We start from the raw sequence: 18,312 nt of genomic DNA, 5'->3' as shown, positions 1-18,312 counted from the left end.
ATGTGAGCCTTTATGGAAATCTAAGCTTGGACAGCTAAAGGTTTACTTGTAACACGCATATAAAATCATCCAGGCTAGTGTGAAATTCACACAACCTTGCTTTGGATATAATTTGACAGAGATAAATTACAAATTGGTAAAATTGCATCTATGTAATTGAGTAACAGGGAATAACAATATAACATGATATAAAACTCAAAAAAGCAGATTTTACATATCACCCCCCTTTATTAGATTTTTAAACTTTTGTCAATATTTTACTCAAAAACAAGACGGATATGGCTCTATTTTGTTCCGCCACAAGATGGAGCCAAATGAACACAATCTGAAAAGAATAAAAGCAATGATTGTAATGTATTTAAATAAMATATATATTCTTCATGATTACCGAGCAGTTTTTCATAGTCCTGCTTCTTTACTACAGCTACTAAAAATTGGAAGCTAYAAAAAAAAACTACACATTTTTTCATTTGTTTTGCTTATACAAAAATGCAGTATATCCTGTATTATTTGGATTTCACAATTAGATATGAAACTACTTTAATGCTGCTTTCAGATGCGTTTAGAAATTGCAAAAACGCATCTGATCGGAAAGCACACATTATTTGATTTTACAACAGAAATACACCTGGTAAAAATATTTATTGGTATAAACAGCTAAAAAAATAATTGAAAAATGCTACAATAAAATTAAATGTAAGTTGTTTATGTACAAATGAGATCATGCTGTAATTGTATAACTAGTTAAGCGTTTCCCGAAGAATATTTGGAATAATATTTATAAAAACAGGGGGCACCCGGATTTGAACCGGGGACCTCTTGATCTGCAGTCAAATGCTCTACCACTGAGCTATACCCCCGCGCTCCTATTTWGACATCCCACATGTTTAAGATTCTATGACAGCACGCTATTTGATAGTTATTCTTTCAGTGTAGTGTAATATTTCCCAAATGTATTTCTTACGTAAATGTATATTTTGCTTTGTGCTCAGCATAGAAATCACTTTGACTACATTACTGATAGACACGTTGCGTCAGCGCTTCCTTCATATTGTGAGTGGCAACTTTGCCTCAGAAGACAACACTATACTGTCGAACAATACTCCAAATAAAGAAAAACACTGCATTTCACATTTAACTCATTTTGCTGATTACGTTTTACACGCTACAATCATGCTAGTTATAGTATATATAATTATTACCACTGAAATAAAAAAGTWAATCTTTCTGCAAATCGAAATAAGTTTTGAACATTAACATATTTAAAATACATTTAAACTTACCTTAATTAAGCTCTGTCAATACATCAAACAATATCTCTTTCATATAATTCAATTAYAATAGTTAATCCGTGTTTATGTTGCATGTTTCATCTTTTTTGTCCACGTTTCACCAAAAATGCCACTTACAATATGGCGCTAACATGGAGCGTAGGTGACGTTTGGTGCGGGAACAATGGTGGACTCAGTTGTTATTATGTTGYTTTCCAGCAGATGGAGCCATTTAGTCATTATAGAGGATTGGATTTTCAATACAGAACCTGTTTACCTTTTRAATACATATTTTAATATTACGCTCTAAGATGCTGTATCTGCATACAAACTGTCTTTACTTACTGTAATAACTTAATAATAGTTAGCTATGATAAATATCTCAAACACGTGATTGATTGAAAGTTGTTWACAAAATAAATTGTTTCAGTAACACTTAAAATTTACTTTTCTATAATTTCTTTAATATATTTACAATATTAGATTTTCATACACTTAAGTACTTTTTTTTTTCATCTGGGATCTCCTTGCATCTTATCGTCACATTGTGTTGTGTGACGCCAGTGCAGCCAGTTTTGTGTCATTTATGTGCATAAAATACGTACATAAAATATTCTTTAAAATACGGCGTATAATATGTGTATTGGATATATATCATTCAGTACAAATTTGACTACTCTTTTAACTGCTTTGGAGGGAGATGATGCTGCATTCAGGTGCAAGGGGGAAAACAATTCGAATTATTTGTTGTGATCGATCAATAAATTAGCCCACAATAATCCGCAATATGAGTAATGTAACATAATAAAACATAGACATTAAGTTCAAAGCCAACCAGCGTTTGTATTTGATTATGAAAAAATAAATAATTGCAGAAAAAAATCCAATTAATAATAACTCTGAAACTAGTGCTGGTATTAAGTTATGCTTTTAATGGCCATACAATTTTAATAATATCTTATAGTCCTGCTGCTAGCTTTATATTCTCATAAAATGCGGTGAAATTCAATCTTACGAGGACAAGTGAACGCTCCAGGCAGATTTAACTCCTCCTTGACTTCGGGTGTAGTATATTACCAGAAATGTGTCCATGCAAAACGCAGGAACAGTAACTGTTTTTTGCTGCCCATCAATGACTCATTAAGAGGTTTTGCATTATTAGTTTTTTGATCAGAGATTTTATTGTTGTTGAAGTGTGAAGAATCGCCGTGCTGCCATGAATCCACCGTGTGGGAGATGCAATAAGCCAGTTTATCCAACAGAAAAAATTAACTGCCTTGATAAGGTAAGTCTAACCTTATTGTTCGGAGCTGACATTTGTTGACCTAATTTTTTGTTGATATTCTGGATTTGATACTTTCATGCCAATCTCTGCATCTCCAACTAACTGCTTGAATAAATCAAATAACTCTAACATAAGTTGTTATGTTACTGTAGGGATCACTTCTTCCTTTAGCTGTTTTTTGGACACATTCAGTTTGGTTTGTTATTTAAAATTTTAAAGCCAGAGAAATGTTCTTTTTTGGCATTTGAGTTTGATCCAGATGGCTTTCTATATTTGTCACAAACAAAGCACCCTGAGGGAATACAGCAACCATGTCCGGTTTCTCAAAAACCTCTAAAGAAATTAGTAAAGCGAAAGGGATCCTATAGCGGGTACAAAGGAAAAAAATGAAAAAATGATTGCAACTGAAGGAAGTGTTTTAATTTTAATTTGTGGTGATGATGATGTTGAATGTGTTGTTTTTCTAGAGCTTTGTGAACCTTTTTATTTTGTTCCCCCCCAGTATTGGCATAAAGGTTGTTTCAGCTGTGAAGTCTGCAAGATGGCCCTGAGTATGAACAACTACAAAGGCTTTGAGAAGAAACCCTACTGTACTATGTGAGTGCATTCATAGCAAACAATAAAAGTTGAAGGCTATAAGCAATTAATTTAAATTCTTGAATAATTTCACAATACTTATATGGAGCAGAGACTGAATACTCAGGAATCGAAAGTTTGAGATGTTGTACTTTTTCTTAGACTTCTCTTTTATTTATAGTTTACCAGAGAGAAAACTGATATTTTAGTTTTAAAAAAAAAGGTATACAAGTGAACATCGGTTGAAGGAGGATGCATCTTTCAGCCCTTGTGTTGGTCTTTTACTGGATTTGTTTTCCTTTTTGCTAGTTGTTTTGAGAAAAACAAAAATCAGTCTCAATATAAAAAAAAATATTGAATACTTTTTCTTTGACTTCATAAGCATGCACTAATTATTGGTTGGTCTATAACTTCCATTGAACAGTAATAATTCACCTTTTTTAAAATGAACCGGTTTCATATTTTCATATTTCATATTTTTCATATTCACAAAAGCTTATCTGATAAGTCAGATAAGCTTTCTGAATTATCCTAGTCAGAAAGCTATCTAGTCACAAACGCGAATAATGACATTTAGTATAAGGATTTGAACTGGGGAAATTTGTAAAGGCTTCAATAAACAATTACAAGGTTAGTAACCAAGTTTATCTGATGAATAACATTTATTTGTGTTTCTGGTCTCTCTCTTCAGTTTCAAGAAAGGGGCTGATAGCTTCCTTTTCAGCTAACCTAACATTATTCAAGGATTTAAAAGTTTGGAAGAAGAAAAAAAAAAGGAATTTAAAGGAGGACAACCAGAAGTTCTGTAAATGTCAATGCAATTCCCATTTCTCAGCATGACAGCTGTTCTAATAGTTCTGCCCACTGGATGTTCATGTGATTTCTCACGTTGGATTCAGAACAAATTATTCAAACTGGAGTTATCTCGCCTTGGTCAAAGAAAAGCCATGCAGGAATATTACACGACGTACCAAAAGTCTTTAGAATCAAGCCGATCTGAGCTGATCAGGCCCAGTTGTGATTTTTCGGGCAGATGTTCTGAATCTTTCTTAGACTGCCATCATTCACACACCTGCAGTTATGACGTATCACGACTTGATATTGATCATTTTAGAAGATTTTCCGAACTTCTAAACAAGAGTAGTATGTTGAAAGACTCTGTGGGATAACAGATTAATTTGACCTATTTAAGTCATGATGAAGGTGTTTCGAAAAGCCTTGGTTGGAAATATCTGTGTGCATACAAACACAGATATTATGTGTTTGTATGCACTTCAATATAGATAACCCCCCCGCCCCCCCAAAAAAAACAAGGTTATGTATTTCTTCTTAACTTTTTCTGTGAATTTAAATTAATTTATACAGATAATGTGTGTGAATTTACTTCATTTATTCAACTTCTTTAATGGTTTTTTATTTTATGTACTCATTTATCAGGCATTATCCCAAATCTTCCTTCACCATTGTGACCGACACCCCTGAGAATCTACGTCTGAAACAACAAAGCCTGCTCAACAGCCAGGTGAGATCAGGCCTCTTTCTCTGCCTTCTCATTTTTCTCCTGCCGGCAGAGGAGCCGTACATTTTCTCACCTCATGTCATCGGCGAGGCTTTGGTGTAACTTTCTCTTTTTAATCATGTCACTCGTCCAGCTCCATGTTTGCTCCGGCAGGTAAATCAGATTTATCTTTCAGTTCATCGGTGTTCTCTGTTATTGGATTATTTGTCTTCTTTTACAGCCGCTGACTAAATCCCAGATGTTTGTGTCTCAGCTGCTGCTAACATTGACAGATTTTCTTCCAGAACAAAAAGATAATGTCAGTGAACTGCTCTTTAGACGAGAGTCCCTCTGTACCTTCTCTGTCCTTAAGCTCTGATCTAATCACACTGTTCCTGCCAGCTAATTAACCTGAGCTCAGAGATAAGTCCTCCAAGTCACGCAAATTCAAAAAGATTCCCTTGCAGTGTAACTTTGGAGACTCTCCCGTGTGTCGCAACATGATTAAAAATGCTATGTCCATTTAAGGTTGCAGTTTCATAAGACTGAAAACCACTTGTGCTTTTCAGTCACAATCTTTAACTTGACACAGAGGATAGTTGGATGAAAACCCATACACTAATCAGGCAGTGTAACGTTATGCCTAACAATGTCTTGTTTTGCTCTTTTTCTCCGAAATAGACCTGACCAAACCTTTAATATTGATCATAACGCTATAAAACTCGGCGTCCACCAACATAAAAGCCTGACATGAACTGATGCAGCAGTAGAAGTGGCTATTCTGAAGGTCATCTGAGGGTACTGTATTGACTATCAAATGGATAAAGGAGTTGGCAGTACAGACGCACAGCTGGTCCCAGTTCACCATGGTGTGGCACTCCACTGGTCCTGAACACAAGGGGAACCAAACAGCTGTGGGATCCTCTCCAGCAGCTGTCCGATTGGCAATGCGTGTTGACGTCTGAGACGAAGCGAGCTTAAAGGGCGGAGGATGGGAGAAAACTTGGGTTTAACGTTATGCAGGTAGGGTAGAGAAGGTATCTCAGATTCTCTCACCGGAGCCGTTTGCTACTCTCTTTCCTTTGTCAGACGATGGATTGAACAGACGTTGAAAGCCATAGACTTTGTTTCACAACCTAACTCTAAGATCAGATTACACACAAGTAGACTCTGTTTACACATTAAGAGACTCTTGTAGTGAATTTTATTTAACAGTACCAGAGTAAAAGGGGCTGAAGACAAATGAACACGACAGGTTTCCGTTTTCTTTTGGTGAAGCATTCTAAAAAAAAAAAACTTGCATCCTCATTCTTTTCACTAAAACGTGTTTCATTATGATTTTATGTGTTATTTGTCAAGTTGCAGCCTGAAAAATATAGAAAAAAATCTCAAAATGAAAATTGATGTGAACAATTTTCATTTTATTCAATTCCATCTCAGCTTTATTTCACCAAAAAAAACAAAAAAAAAAAACATTCTGCCAAGATTACAAAAAAAGCTCTTTAACAAGAGGATCAAAGACCGAACCACAGGAACGGCTTTAGATTAAATTGCAAACAGAGGCACAGGAAATAAACAAAGAACTGTGGCAACTGGTGTTTTAGCACTACAACACATGACAAGTATTTCCGACCCGCACTGAGGTTTGCTCACGACTGCATTTTGGGAAGAGCGGACAAACCACAAAACCCCGTTCAAGCGATTATTATTTTCGCGCCAGCTGCAACAACACGACGAATCCCAGGAGGAGATCTATTTTGGTAACAAGCGATTCCTAACAGCCAACTAAAGTAATTTCTTTCATATTACAAAGCTGTAAGGATCAAATGTAAAGCCGAATAGTTTTCCTTCCCCGTTTCCTCTGGACGAAGCGGTTCACGTCTTTGTTTATAACCATAAAAGTCTCTGCAGTTGAACTCGCTCGCAGCGGCGTGTTCCTCATAGCAAGAACATGACTCATTTGTGTTTGTGCCCGTGCGGATGTGCGCGTGTGCAGAGTGCAGGGATCTCAGATTTAGCTTCAAATAAACATTTCGACATTGTTTAATGTTGTAAAATGTTCCCCCCACAGGGAACTGCGACAAATTGGCACTTAAATCACAGCTCGATTGTGGCTTTTTTCTGCGTATATCATCTACTTCAATTGTAAAATATCTGATTTAGTTATGCTTCTGTTGGTATTACGATGAATACGTTCATTTTAACCACTAAAGGTTAAGCTTAGTTGTTTTAATAAACCTTTCATTGGAGTTACAGATCAAGTTTTGTAAATGATAGGTGAATTGCTTGCAGTTCGTTATTAAAGTAGATAAACCACCATTGTTTTTTTGTTTTTTTTTTGCTTGTACTTATCCAGATATATGTCAAAAAAGAAAAATAATTTTAATTTACATGACAATATATCTGGTGAGGAAGTCCGGAGAACTATTTTTTCAAAATTCAGTTGAAAAACCTCTTACAATAACAATTTACATAAGCAAAAATATGTTTGTTTTTTTAATCAAATTTTTAATTACTAAATGTCACAGTCAAGCAAAGTTCTTTAAGAAATTAGAAAAACGTACAGCAGACCAATGGTATTGTAGAAGTTAGTGACCACAGCTGCTTGCAATTAGCTGAAGTCCATAAATACTTAAGACCCCCTCTAAAAGTGCTTAATTGTCTATTTTAATGCTTCAAACACCAAATATGCCTTAATATATTTAGTGTAGTATGATCACATTGTGGAAACAGCATTATTACTACTGCAGAAGTTAATATAGTGTTCTCTTTTTCCATCTTTGGGGCTACAGTTGATCAGTGTCTGGGAAAATAAATGGTGCTCCTGGATTTATATGCACCAGCCAATCATGTGTCAACATTGTGAATAGGTATTTTAGCTTCCCAAGTTCCATTTTCTTTCAAATATTTTAAGATGTTTGCTATGAGAACAGGTGAATCTGCAAATGCTGAACTGTGAACCTAACTGTGGGTGTGCAGCCTGTGCATCCAGTGTGTTAGACAATAACTGCTCGTATCTACTCCACACGACTCTGTGTCAAAGAAACCAACTGTCCTGCTTGATGTTAGCTGGAAATAAACTTCAGCAAGATGAAATTAATACTTTAAATGTTCCAGTTTAAAGGAGAAAGTATTTTGTAGTTTGGATACCGAAGAGCTTTGGGACACTTGGCAACAAATAAAGCAGCTTTTCATCTGAAAGACGATTGGTGTTCGCAGGCCCTTTACAAGGAGGACTTTGAGAAGAACAAGGGGAAAGGCTTCAGCGTGGTGGTCGACACACCAGAGATGCAGAGACTGAAGAAGACGCAAGACCAGATTAGCAACGTGAGTGCAGTTTTTACTTTAACACCAGATTTTCTAATCCTCAAACACAATCAAGCCAATTTACCACCCAGCATGGTAGATTTAGGAAGCAGAACTGAAAAATAAGGGAGAGTTCAAGTTTGAGCTTCTCATAAGGATCAGGAGCTTTGGAAATCTGTGCGTGGAAAAGTGGAACCTTGACATGTAAAAAGTGCAGGAACCCTGCAGATGGCAGCGAAGGAAGTCAGAGTGCAATCCTGCAGAATCACAAAGGCACATTTCTGACATTTCTCCTCGTCCGCTGTGGAGCAGCTGCCCTATATGGTCAAAATCTCTCAGCTGTGGACATAAACTAAGCTGCTCTACACACACACACACACTTCCCTTTTCTCTCATGAGAGCATTTGTTACAGATAGGAATGATGGGTATTAAGCTGCATGTCAAAAGGCTATAATCTGTTTTTTTTCCTTCTCCTTTTCTTTTTTTCCCACTGTTCTGCACTTTCTCCTGCAGAACTTCTCTATGGCATCATGTCCCCTCTCCCTAATTCTCCTTACGCTCTCTGCGGGCTGAAGCTGCCGCACCTGATTTACAGTGCAAATATGTTTGCTCTTCTTGCCATCTCCTAAAATGGTGAACTGTTCACATTAGAGCAAAACCTGCCGAGAAGGAAACGGTTCAGCGTAAGCATTTACTGCCCTCTTGTGGATTAAATGTGCATTTTGTTTGCGCAGATAAAGTACCATGAAGAGTTTGAGAAAAGTAAGATTCGAAGTGATGCGCCTCCTCCTGAAAACAGACAAGGTGAGATGTTTCTGTGTTTGTTATGACTTAATAATAATAATAATAATTATTATTATTATTATTATTATTATTTAAACAAGCACAGCCATGGTTAATGTCTGTGTCTGTGCAGAACAAGAATTGCAAGAGTCAAACCCTGAAAGATTCAACCAGCCTGCTGGACAGATGCGCCCCGCTGTTGCGTCGCCACCTAGTGGAGGGGTGAGGCAATAACATCAGTGTGTGTTTAAATCAGAGTGGGAGGCTATCAGCTGATGTTGGCTGGGAAAAAAGTTGAATTTACTGTAGCTGCCTTTGTTCTTAGAGATAAAACACTACATTAAGCCAATACATACTTAGTACGGTGAATTAAGGAGGAGCATAATCTGCTTTTAGACTGCGAGACTCTTTTTGTACATTTCATAGTGAAAGCATTTCTCTCATTTCGTCACAATGTTCAATATAATTTTAGATTTTTGGGAGACGCCCCCAAAAAGTTGTGCATGTACGTGTCAACAAAATGGTATGTAGTTTTCACTTTAACAATAAAAATCTGAAGTGTGGCATACAATTCACCTGCATCTGGCACAGCTTCAATATTATGCCATGGTTACTCAGATTAGAAAGAGAAGGAGCCAGGAGATCCATGGTAACTCTGGAGGAGCTGCACAGATCCACAACTGTGGGATAATTTGTTGACTGCCATTTGTAATGCCTTTCAGAAAAAAATGGCTTTTATGGAAGATTAGGAAAAAGAAAGCCACGGCTGAAACAGGGCCGTGGGACTTCCACTTTGTAGTTTGCTGCAAGTCATGAAGGGGTTTAAGTAAATATGTGGAAGACGATGAAATGAGATGGGGGAAATTTCGAGGACAAAACATTTAGAAATCCATCCCAGAAATATCAGGCAAAAATATCCGCTTTACTTTTTGGACATCTGTGGCTGTGCACAGCTGAATGAACATTGTTGCAATAGTCTATCCTCTTTTCTCCGGTAGGTAGGGAAATCAAATGCAAATCAATCCATTTCAACTCAGGTTTGATGTTGCACATCATATTCCACCCAACCCTCTGCCCCTTTCCTTCTCTCACTCAGAAGCGTTACCAGGCCTTGTACAGCTATGTGGCAGCAGAGGCGGATGAAGTTTCTCTGCAGGAAGGCGATCTGGTCTCAGACGTCGAGCCAATTGACGAGGGCTGGATGTTCGGATGCAACCAGCGCACCGGGAAGAAGGGAATGCTGCCGGCCAATTATGTCCGACCTATTTGAGAAACGATTAATACACATGCAAACCGGGCGAAGCGCACAGCAAGGGGACAAACTCCTGTAATGTGGATTTAGCCTGACTGCTGTATGGTATAGAGTTTGTTTTTCCAGGCAGTTTGACTTTTGGGATTTTGCAGTAAAGTGGAACTGACCTCTATCCCCAATTAAAAATTTTTTTAAAAAAAGTAAAATTCAATATAAAATTCAATTTAACAGTTGCAGGCTGTAGCTTCATGACACATTCATTTCTGAAATATAAATGCTTGTTTTATTTTTTGTTGTTGTTCCTGCTTAAAACTTAAATTTTGCTCATCTGCCATTCTGTGCCTTCTAAGTTTGGAAAAGAGAATACGAAATATAAGCAGCTTTATTCAAAAAAAATGTAACGCGTCACAGTAAAATTTTACCCAAACATTTTAAAACAAAGACTTTTTTGTTTTTACAAATCATCTTAAAGTTAAAAAACAACAAAACCAAAGCACCATCATAAAGTCATCAAAAAAAAAATAAAAATGTAGCGGGGACGGAGGTAGTGTTGTTGTAAAAACAGTCCTTCACGCTGTAGGCATCAGCTTCATGGCGGACAAACATGCAGCTCTTCTGCYGATTTTTTTATGTAGCTTCGACGGCAACAAGTCGAGCCTGAAGAGCTCAGAGTTTCCGCTGATGAAATCCTCACACAACCTGGAACAACGAAAGTCTATCAGTTAAATCCTAGATATGCTCAGGATAGTCCACTTTGCTTAAGCTGTTAAACAAACAGCTAATTGTGGAAAAAAAGAAATGAAAGTAATTTTTAAAAAGCAACTTTTTTTTTAAAGAAATTTCAAGACAAACAAGAGCTCAATTCCTGGGGTATATGGTCTGACAAAGATTAATCTCAACTGGACATTCATTATAAACAATATGTGAAGGAACTCATCTGCAAGCAAACATGTTTTAAAATATTTTTCTCAGAAATTGCCATATACATTTAAACTGTGATAAACCAATTTCATTCACATTTCATGCATTAAATGAGAAATACTTTTCATGAAATAAATACCTATGTAGCCTGAAAAGTTCTGAAAACTAAAGCTTTTGACAGCAACTTCAGAGACKGGACCAGGTTCTCTCCACTCATCTCTGGATTAAACAATTTCATGACACGTTGGCACAGGAAGCTTGAAATAAATGGCGCTTCTACATATAAAAAGGACAGAAAATTCCATTTTATGATGAATATTTTACATTTACATCCCCCCCCAGTTCTACTGTACACAACATGCAGGGGCGACAGCATACGGAGAATTAGAGGCCAGGCTGGGATTTTATAACTGGGCTTTTTAAGTAAGGGTTTGCGATACCTGCAGAGAGAATAAGGCTGGGTCTGGAAGATTAAAACGTCCCTGCAGTGATGTTGCCTTGGAGCCCTCATAACAGACACCTGGGAAAAAGGTCGAAGTGTTAACGCCTCATTAAACATTAAGCATTGGAAAAGGTAAACACCTATGTACGTACATGTGTGTACCTATGGAAAAGGTACACCTRTAAGCAGCAAGGGACAAAAAGAAGAAAAATAATAATACAATTTTTTTTTAAAAATCATATGTGTGAGGCATGACTCAAAAGAAGGTATACAAAGCTCAGCAGACCAAACTATGGTTATGTTTTTCACTTTAGAACACGTATGTCACTTAACACAACTGAGACTTCCTAGTTTACACATGCATTAATTAAAGATGTGAAAATCAAACAACATGGTTCATAATCTGAAGCATTAAACCCCTTAAAGTGAATTATGCAACTGCTTTGATCTTTGGCGCCATATAAAAGGCACACGGGCCGTTAGCTGGGGCYTGTWGATGCTGTGTGTAAAGGGTAGGATACGGTTTTCATGTGAGCATGTTGTGAGATAGTAGAAATRAGGTTGGGAGTTGGATTGATTATCTTTTTACATACAGAGTCCACAAGAACGCAGAAGTCACTGTTTCCACCAAAGACGACAATATCGCCATCACTTCCCAGGCAAGCAGTGTGACAAACCCTGGGAAAAAAAAGAAAAAAAAAAAAACAGAATCGTTAGCTGAAAGTCTTTGGAAAATGGTCAATAAAAAGTGAAAGAACCCGACAACCATCTTTTGGTAGATGAACTACTTAATACCTTTTCAGCCATTAGCTCTTTGGCAGTATCCCTGGTCAGCTAAATTTTGGATTCTGGAATTTGGGAGCATTTTCCCTCCCAACTGGTTAAGAGATCAGGATCCAAAGTGCTAATTCTACAGAACTGCAACTGTACAAGAAATCCTTCGGAACAAACGGGTCAGTTACCTGGGCTTATCTTCGTGTGGGTGSTTCACCTTTGTCCACTCTCTCTTCTGTGTGTTAAACAGCCAGGCATCATCTGGAAGTGATTCCATAAACAGTGTTTTGCAGTAAACATGAAACACAATCAGAAGGAGACAAACTTTACAGTCCTCAAGTTAGTCAGACTTACTCAGGGTTTTCCCGTCCATGCCGAGGCCACCGTATAYGAACAGAGTTTGGTCCGACRCAGAGTTCATGGTGTGCATGAAGCGCCCCACGGGTGAAACGCAAGGCAAGTCRTCACTGAGTAAATCGGAACAAAAAAAAGACAGTAAAATTATAAGCCGAGCATTTCATAAAGAGGCACAGTCAATCCATATGAGCYATTTACAATCTACTCCAAGCCCAGGTCTCGAGGTCCAAGCAGAAAATGTCCAACTCTCCCGTTTCCTGCAAACAAAAGGACGGTACATCATTTTTGTGGGCCATTGAACACTAAATAACAGGAACTTCAGTGGGGCCTATATTTGGTTARAGGTGATCGAGTCAAGTTCCAATTTGTCTCAAAGTTTCTAGAGGTGACRGGGCAAGACGAGCTCAGAGGAGAACCATTTATCACAGGATCTGCATTTTGTGGAKGGGGCCCACTGTCCCGTCACAACAGGAAAGAGCTACTGAAACAGGAAAGGGCTTTACCCAAACCGTCACTACCAAGAGGGAAGTCTAATCCCATACAAARCYATCTTGAATATCATAACGTGTTGTAGCATGAATGTTTTTTCTAGAAGGACTTGCTAAAGAATGTCTGCTRYGATGAGAAGATTGCTTCAGTTGCTCAAAAAACTCACCACTCCACCAGTGACGTAACCTTTGTTTCCCAGTACGGAGCTGGCATGGCAGCCTCTGGGAGAAGGAGCAGGACCCTGGAGGAGATTTAAAAAAGATAAATAAAAAAATTCTTCACRTTAACATTCAGAGACCAGACGAGCAGCAATAAGGAGCCGTCAGAGGAGCTGCTCTGACAGAACATGTACATAATTCTGTCAGACATTATTAACACACAACATAATCAGGGTGCATCGATTTTAAAGATAGGGAACGGGTGATAAATGTATATAGTCAGCAGAGGGGAGAAGGGAATATTTTCAATACGGGATCCTCACAGAGTCCTCATCACTGAAGGGTAAAGTAAAAAAAAAAAAATCAGTTTTTTTTTAGCTTTTGTCTCTTTATAAGTTTAGTCTCCTCTGTTGACAGGGCTGTGCAAAGTTGAAATTTGTTCCATGAAAAAAAATAAATAAAAAAATCAAGTTCTCCACAAAAAATAAAATAAACGTGATCCTCCATCCACCACACACGCATACAAAAAAGACGACTTYAAGAACCAGATTTAAATAACATCTTCTGGTACATCAGACAAAATAAACGTGTTTAACCGTCCACCATATTCCACCTCACCTGAGTCGCGGGTGCGCTCCACGTAGAGGACCGTGTGTCAAAGACGCAGACCTCGTTGTTCCATCCCCAGCATCGAAACAAAGTGTTTCCGATCATTGCCTTAGAAGAGTGAGATAAGTGGGAATCTTTAAGAAAAATCATCCAAAGCAACAAAATGTTGAACTTTACCAGGCTGGGTGTTTACCCAGGACATCTCTTCTACGATGAAGCTTGACGATGACGTGTTCTGTGCCTCTGCTACAGTCTTACAGCCATATCCCCCAAAGTAGATCAGTCTGCAAGAACAATAAGCTACAATTAATATGGAATACTGAAAGAAACAACTGAAAAACTGCCTTTTAGCAGTTTAATTCATCCCTTAATGGAATGTAAAAATAGTTAAAAAAAACAAAAAAAAAAAAAAAAAGGTGGAGTTTGAGGAACTGGTGGCACTCATGTCACTGATTGCAGGTTCCCCTTAGTAAACTTTGATGTATAGAAAAATAGGGTGGCTCAAAATGTGAACAGATTCCCTGCACACAAAGCAATAAATATTTTTAGATTTTATTTATGAGGAGTACAGCTTATAGCTAATGAAGATCCAAAATTTATCCTCAGAAAAAAATGGAATACCGAATAAGACTGATGAAAGTTTTTAATACATCAGTGTTACACACACACTTGTCCAGATGACATTTATTGACAACTTGGAAAGGTGAGCAGAAGGAAAAAACAACTAAATAAAATCAATCAATCAAAAACCTGAAAGTATTTGCTCAGTAGTATACGGACTTTCATAGACTGGGTGACATTTTCTTGCCTTCATTAGCTGCAACAGGAAAAACAAATGTAATGAAGCAGCTTAAGACCGACTTCAGCTTTTTTTTTTACTTTTATTACTGAAGTTTATGTTTAATAATATTCATATTTATTTAGATATACGTGTCTATTCTTTATATGTCAAAGATGGGGTAGGGTTGATGGGGTGGAGTTGCTGCAGGCTGAACTGACCTGCCTCTGTGCACCCAGCAGGAGTGATTGTCACGRGGTGAGGGCGTCACTCCCTTTGTCTCGGCGACTCTCGTCCAGGAGAAGCACGGCTGAGCGACGTCCACGCTGAACATCTGCGAACAGAAACGGACCGCATTGCTCCAAGTCAAATGCTCGGCTCTAAATTTTACAACTAATTTCGTCTTTTATTAGTTCAGAGCCTCAAGTGCATTTGAACAAAAGCTCTGACCCCAGCCGGCGCCTAATCTGCAGTGTCAACACAGTCTGGTATGAGATTGAAATCACCGCATTTCTTAACCAAACACACAGAACTTGTAAAAACCCACAAGGCAAACTTCCTCCAGCTTTTTCAAACATCATTATGAAACTTTACCGACTGGATATAGAAGCTACAGTTGGTCGGACACCATTTCTAGCAATCGGAAAACTCTCTGGATTTTCTTGACTTTTTATGCGTCATGGATTTTATGCGGTTTTTTTTGTTGTTGTTTTTTTAACCTGCAAACGGGAGACATTCAGTTTGATGTCAGAGAGTCTCACCTGGTTGGAATATCCATCAGAGTCGCATCCTCCAAAGATGTAGAGAGTGCTGTTAATATTGGAGCCACAGAAACCAGATAAGCCTGTGGGACTCTCTCCAGTGATCTCCTTACACTCCCTATTTCACCAAAAAAAAAAAGAAAAAAAAAAAGGGGGGGGTTAAAGTAGTCATTGCCAATGGCTAGTTACAGTTTTAGCAAAACTGACTGCATTTTTCTGAACTGCTAAGGCAATTTTTTTTTTTACAGATTCTACAAAACTTTTTCCGTCTCTTAAGTCACCATTTCTATCAAAAAAAGAAACTTCCCGGTTTGCATTCCCAACTTTAAGGTCAAAATGACACGGCTTCAGTATGGCCTTGTTTCTCACCACTTCCCGCTGTCCAGATCACAGAGGCATATCTCACTACTGGGCAACACAACATCCTGTCCAGCAACTACCTGCAAGGAAACAAAGCAAAGCCAGTCAGACAGACCTCAACGTTCCTTTCATCTTCTGCAGAAGGTCGCAAAGATGACGCAAGACTCAAGTGTGCAGTGGTTCCGATATAGCTTCAAGGATATTTTGACACTAATATTTATAGTGTGCAAGATATGCATGATTTGTTTATTCTCACACTTTTCACTAGTTTCAGTGTCAATAAAGGATYACGAGTTCCATGTGAATTTCAGCTTTCAACTTGCATTAGTTTCAGCGATMATTTCTGATTTAGATACTTTTAATCTTCTTTCAGATCATCTYCTTTTCACGTGCARATCTTATGTCTAATATACCTTCTAATAGTCTCAKASMMCAMWRTGWRAWAYWYWTRTRYAMAAAAMAAAAATCTGCTAAGTTTTAGTTAAAGCATGCTTTTACTTTTTACCATYACTCCAAAAGTGTCAYGTGAACGTTAAGCACTTTAAAACTCCTAACTTCTGACTTAAATGGTCACCTTGATGTCATTCAATTCAATTAATCTTATGAAAATTGCTGGAAAATTTCAATAGTGCATAAAGTAAAAATGATATACAGCTAAAAATATACAGTTAAAAGAGAGCACCAAASACTAAAMAGATTCTGTACATCTGCGATGCTCAAGTCTGGTCCTGCTATCCCGCGACTTTTAAATGCATCTCTTCAACACACCTGAACCAAATGCTGCTGAATTCCCTCAGCAGCATTTCAGAGGCCTGGTAACAAGTCATCCATTTGATTCAGGTGTGCTGGAGAAGAGCTGGATCTAGAAGTTGCTCGAGGAATGGACTTGGACATCCCTGCTCCATWAATCATGCGTCATCAGAATATGGGAGAGTGTATATTTTTGTAATGATGATTTATCATCCATATACCGAGAAAACTCCGAGGTACACACGTTAAAATAATGTGTGTGAAAGCATACATTTGAAACAGGGACGCATGAAGTCAAAAAATTGCATATCAATTAAAAAAAATAAAAATAATTTGCAACTCAAAGTTAATCCGTTTCTTCCAGATTTTATTCGTCCGTCTTGACTTCGTCGGGGCAGCTGTGGTGTGGTGAAGGGAAGGGATATGAAGGGTGGGGGTCGGACAACTGCGCCTCTACTGATGCTGCAATATTTACACCACTGAAACTTATAAAGACAGGTGTGCAGCGCAGATAGGATACTTCTTACAAACAAAATGAACAACAGGGTAAACGGGTATCAAAGCTTAGTTGAAACCTTAAACATTTACAATACTTAGTCCCCCMAAAAATATGCGACATTTTAATTCAAAGTACCCGCTAAAGACCCGACGTTGCACACTCCTGAATATTCGGCAAAAAATAATACAGAGACACATTTACAGTTCCTTCCTCCTACCTGCACAGGTAACCAACATCCGCCTTTTCTCACCTGGTAACCTCCCCACACATACAGAGTGTTGCTGTGTATGAACGCCGTGTGGCTGCTCCTCTCCAGCCGCTGCACAGCAGCCTCCCTCCGGGCTGAATCCATCCCCAGACGCGGCGCTGATTCACCGTCCAATACGCTCAGTTAAAAACAAAGTTAAAAACCGCTGTCAGTGGAGAGGATTTCAAGCTGAAATTGAAGGCTTAGCGAGACACCGGCAGGCTGTTGGCCGCCTGCGGCTGAGAGGGAACAGCTGACCGTGTTAAAGAATTTGGCTAAACGTGTTTTTCAGGCTTGCTCTCCTGTTTTATACTCCTCCCATTAGGGAGATATTTAACGCAAGCTCACCTCTGCAGGCGAAACCATGCCGCGCGCAGGGGGAGTAGACCTGAACTAAATGAGAAAGAATCCCTCCATTTTAATGCTCTTTATTGTATTGCTGAAGACGTACCAATTCGCTCTCGGGTTCACCTTCTTAAATAATAACGCGAATCCGAAATTAGAGAAACGTTGCAAACAACAGTRTGGATGTGAACACTTGTTGAGTTTGAGTTAATTACAAAGTTGCTGAGGTCAATGCTAGGAGAGGAGAGGAGGAGAATGCTAACAAATTAACTCTTAAATGATACATTTTGTGAAGTTTTACAAAATGTACTGGTGGAATTTATATTTTCGTATAYATACAAAAATGAATTTAAGTAATTAAAAAAAAAACATTCATAAAGAGATAAAACCGTATCAGTACGTATGTTTCTTGGTCACGCCCAGGGCCTGTACATTAATAAACTCWTTTAATGCGTCAGCTTTGCCAAGCAGAAGGTKCCAGTTAACCAGTCAGCTTTTAGTTGACATCCAACAATTAACAGTTTTAGTCATTCTTCATTTCAACACAGAAACAATTACCTAAAATAATTAAGAAAAAGTATTATGACTTTACCAAACGACTTAAATTTTTAATTGGTTGTTTGTATGAATTTTTTAAATTAAGACATTTAGCTAATGTGGATGCATTTGTTTATCAATATTGATTATATTTAATTATGTAATAAAGAATGTAATTTTGGCCCTTTGATGGACTGGTAATCTGTCCAGGGTGTGGCCCCCAGTGACAGCTGGAGATAGGCACTAGCCCCCCTGCAAGGACAAGTGGGTATAGATAATGGATGAACAAGGGCAAAAATAAATGCTGAAATTA

The 18,312-nt window shown here is 38.0% G+C and overlaps 2 protein-coding genes and 1 non-coding gene across 5 annotated transcripts; 1 reads left to right on the top strand and 2 right to left on the bottom strand.

Moving 5' to 3' along the window:
• Positions 1-788: 788 nt before the first annotated feature.
• trnac-gca (transfer RNA cysteine (anticodon GCA)) lies at positions 789-860 on the bottom strand. The gene has a single exon. It is a non-coding gene; the product is annotated as a tRNA-Cys (tRNA).
• A 1,479-nt stretch (positions 861-2,339) lies between these two features.
• On the top strand, positions 2,340-10,158 carry LOC103481683 (LIM and SH3 domain protein 1-like). Its single transcript, XM_008437324.2, has 7 exons — positions 2,340-2,556; positions 3,059-3,153; positions 4,570-4,654; positions 7,850-7,957; positions 8,672-8,741; positions 8,854-8,942; positions 9,817-10,158. Exons 1-7 carry the CDS (start codon positions 2,488-2,490, stop codon positions 9,988-9,990), a joined length of 690 nt encoding a protein of 229 aa, XP_008435546.1. The 5' UTR covers positions 2,340-2,487; the 3' UTR covers positions 9,991-10,158.
• A 178-nt stretch (positions 10,159-10,336) lies between these two features.
• LOC103481682 (kelch domain-containing protein 1-like) lies at positions 10,337-17,461 on the bottom strand. 3 transcript variants are annotated; one of them, XR_536335.1, is made up of 15 exons: positions 17,121-17,461; positions 15,631-15,701; positions 15,262-15,379; positions 14,722-14,834; positions 13,916-14,006; positions 13,732-13,830; positions 13,122-13,196; positions 12,665-12,723; positions 12,464-12,576; positions 12,298-12,370; positions 11,929-12,013; positions 11,488-11,514; positions 11,334-11,413; positions 11,033-11,169; positions 10,580-10,671 (listed from the first exon to the last, which is right to left on the bottom strand). XR_536335.1 is itself a non-coding variant. In XM_008437322.2 (14 exons), the coding sequence occupies exons 1-14, from the start codon at positions 17,220-17,222 to the stop codon at positions 10,542-10,544; spliced, it is 1,236 nt and encodes a 411-aa protein (XP_008435544.1). In that variant the 5' UTR covers positions 17,223-17,457; the 3' UTR covers positions 10,337-10,541. The 3 variants fall into 3 exon arrangements, 2 of the variants coding, with proteins under 2 accessions (XP_008435544.1, XP_008435545.1); XM_008437322.2 differs by lacking the exon at positions 11,033-11,169 and having other exon boundaries at positions 10,337-10,671; positions 17,121-17,457; XM_008437323.2 differs by lacking the exons at positions 11,033-11,169; positions 11,488-11,514 and having other exon boundaries at positions 10,337-10,671; positions 17,121-17,452.
• Positions 17,462-18,312: the final 851 nt, after the last annotated feature.

Source organism: Poecilia reticulata, linkage group LG19 (genome assembly GCF_000633615.1).
Source record: "Poecilia reticulata strain Guanapo linkage group LG19, Guppy_female_1.0+MT, whole genome shotgun sequence".
NCBI lineage: Eukaryota > Metazoa > Chordata > Actinopteri > Cyprinodontiformes > Poeciliidae > Poecilia > Poecilia reticulata.
Note: the sequence above shows the minus strand (reverse complement) of the source record. Positions and strands in the feature narration are given on the sequence as shown.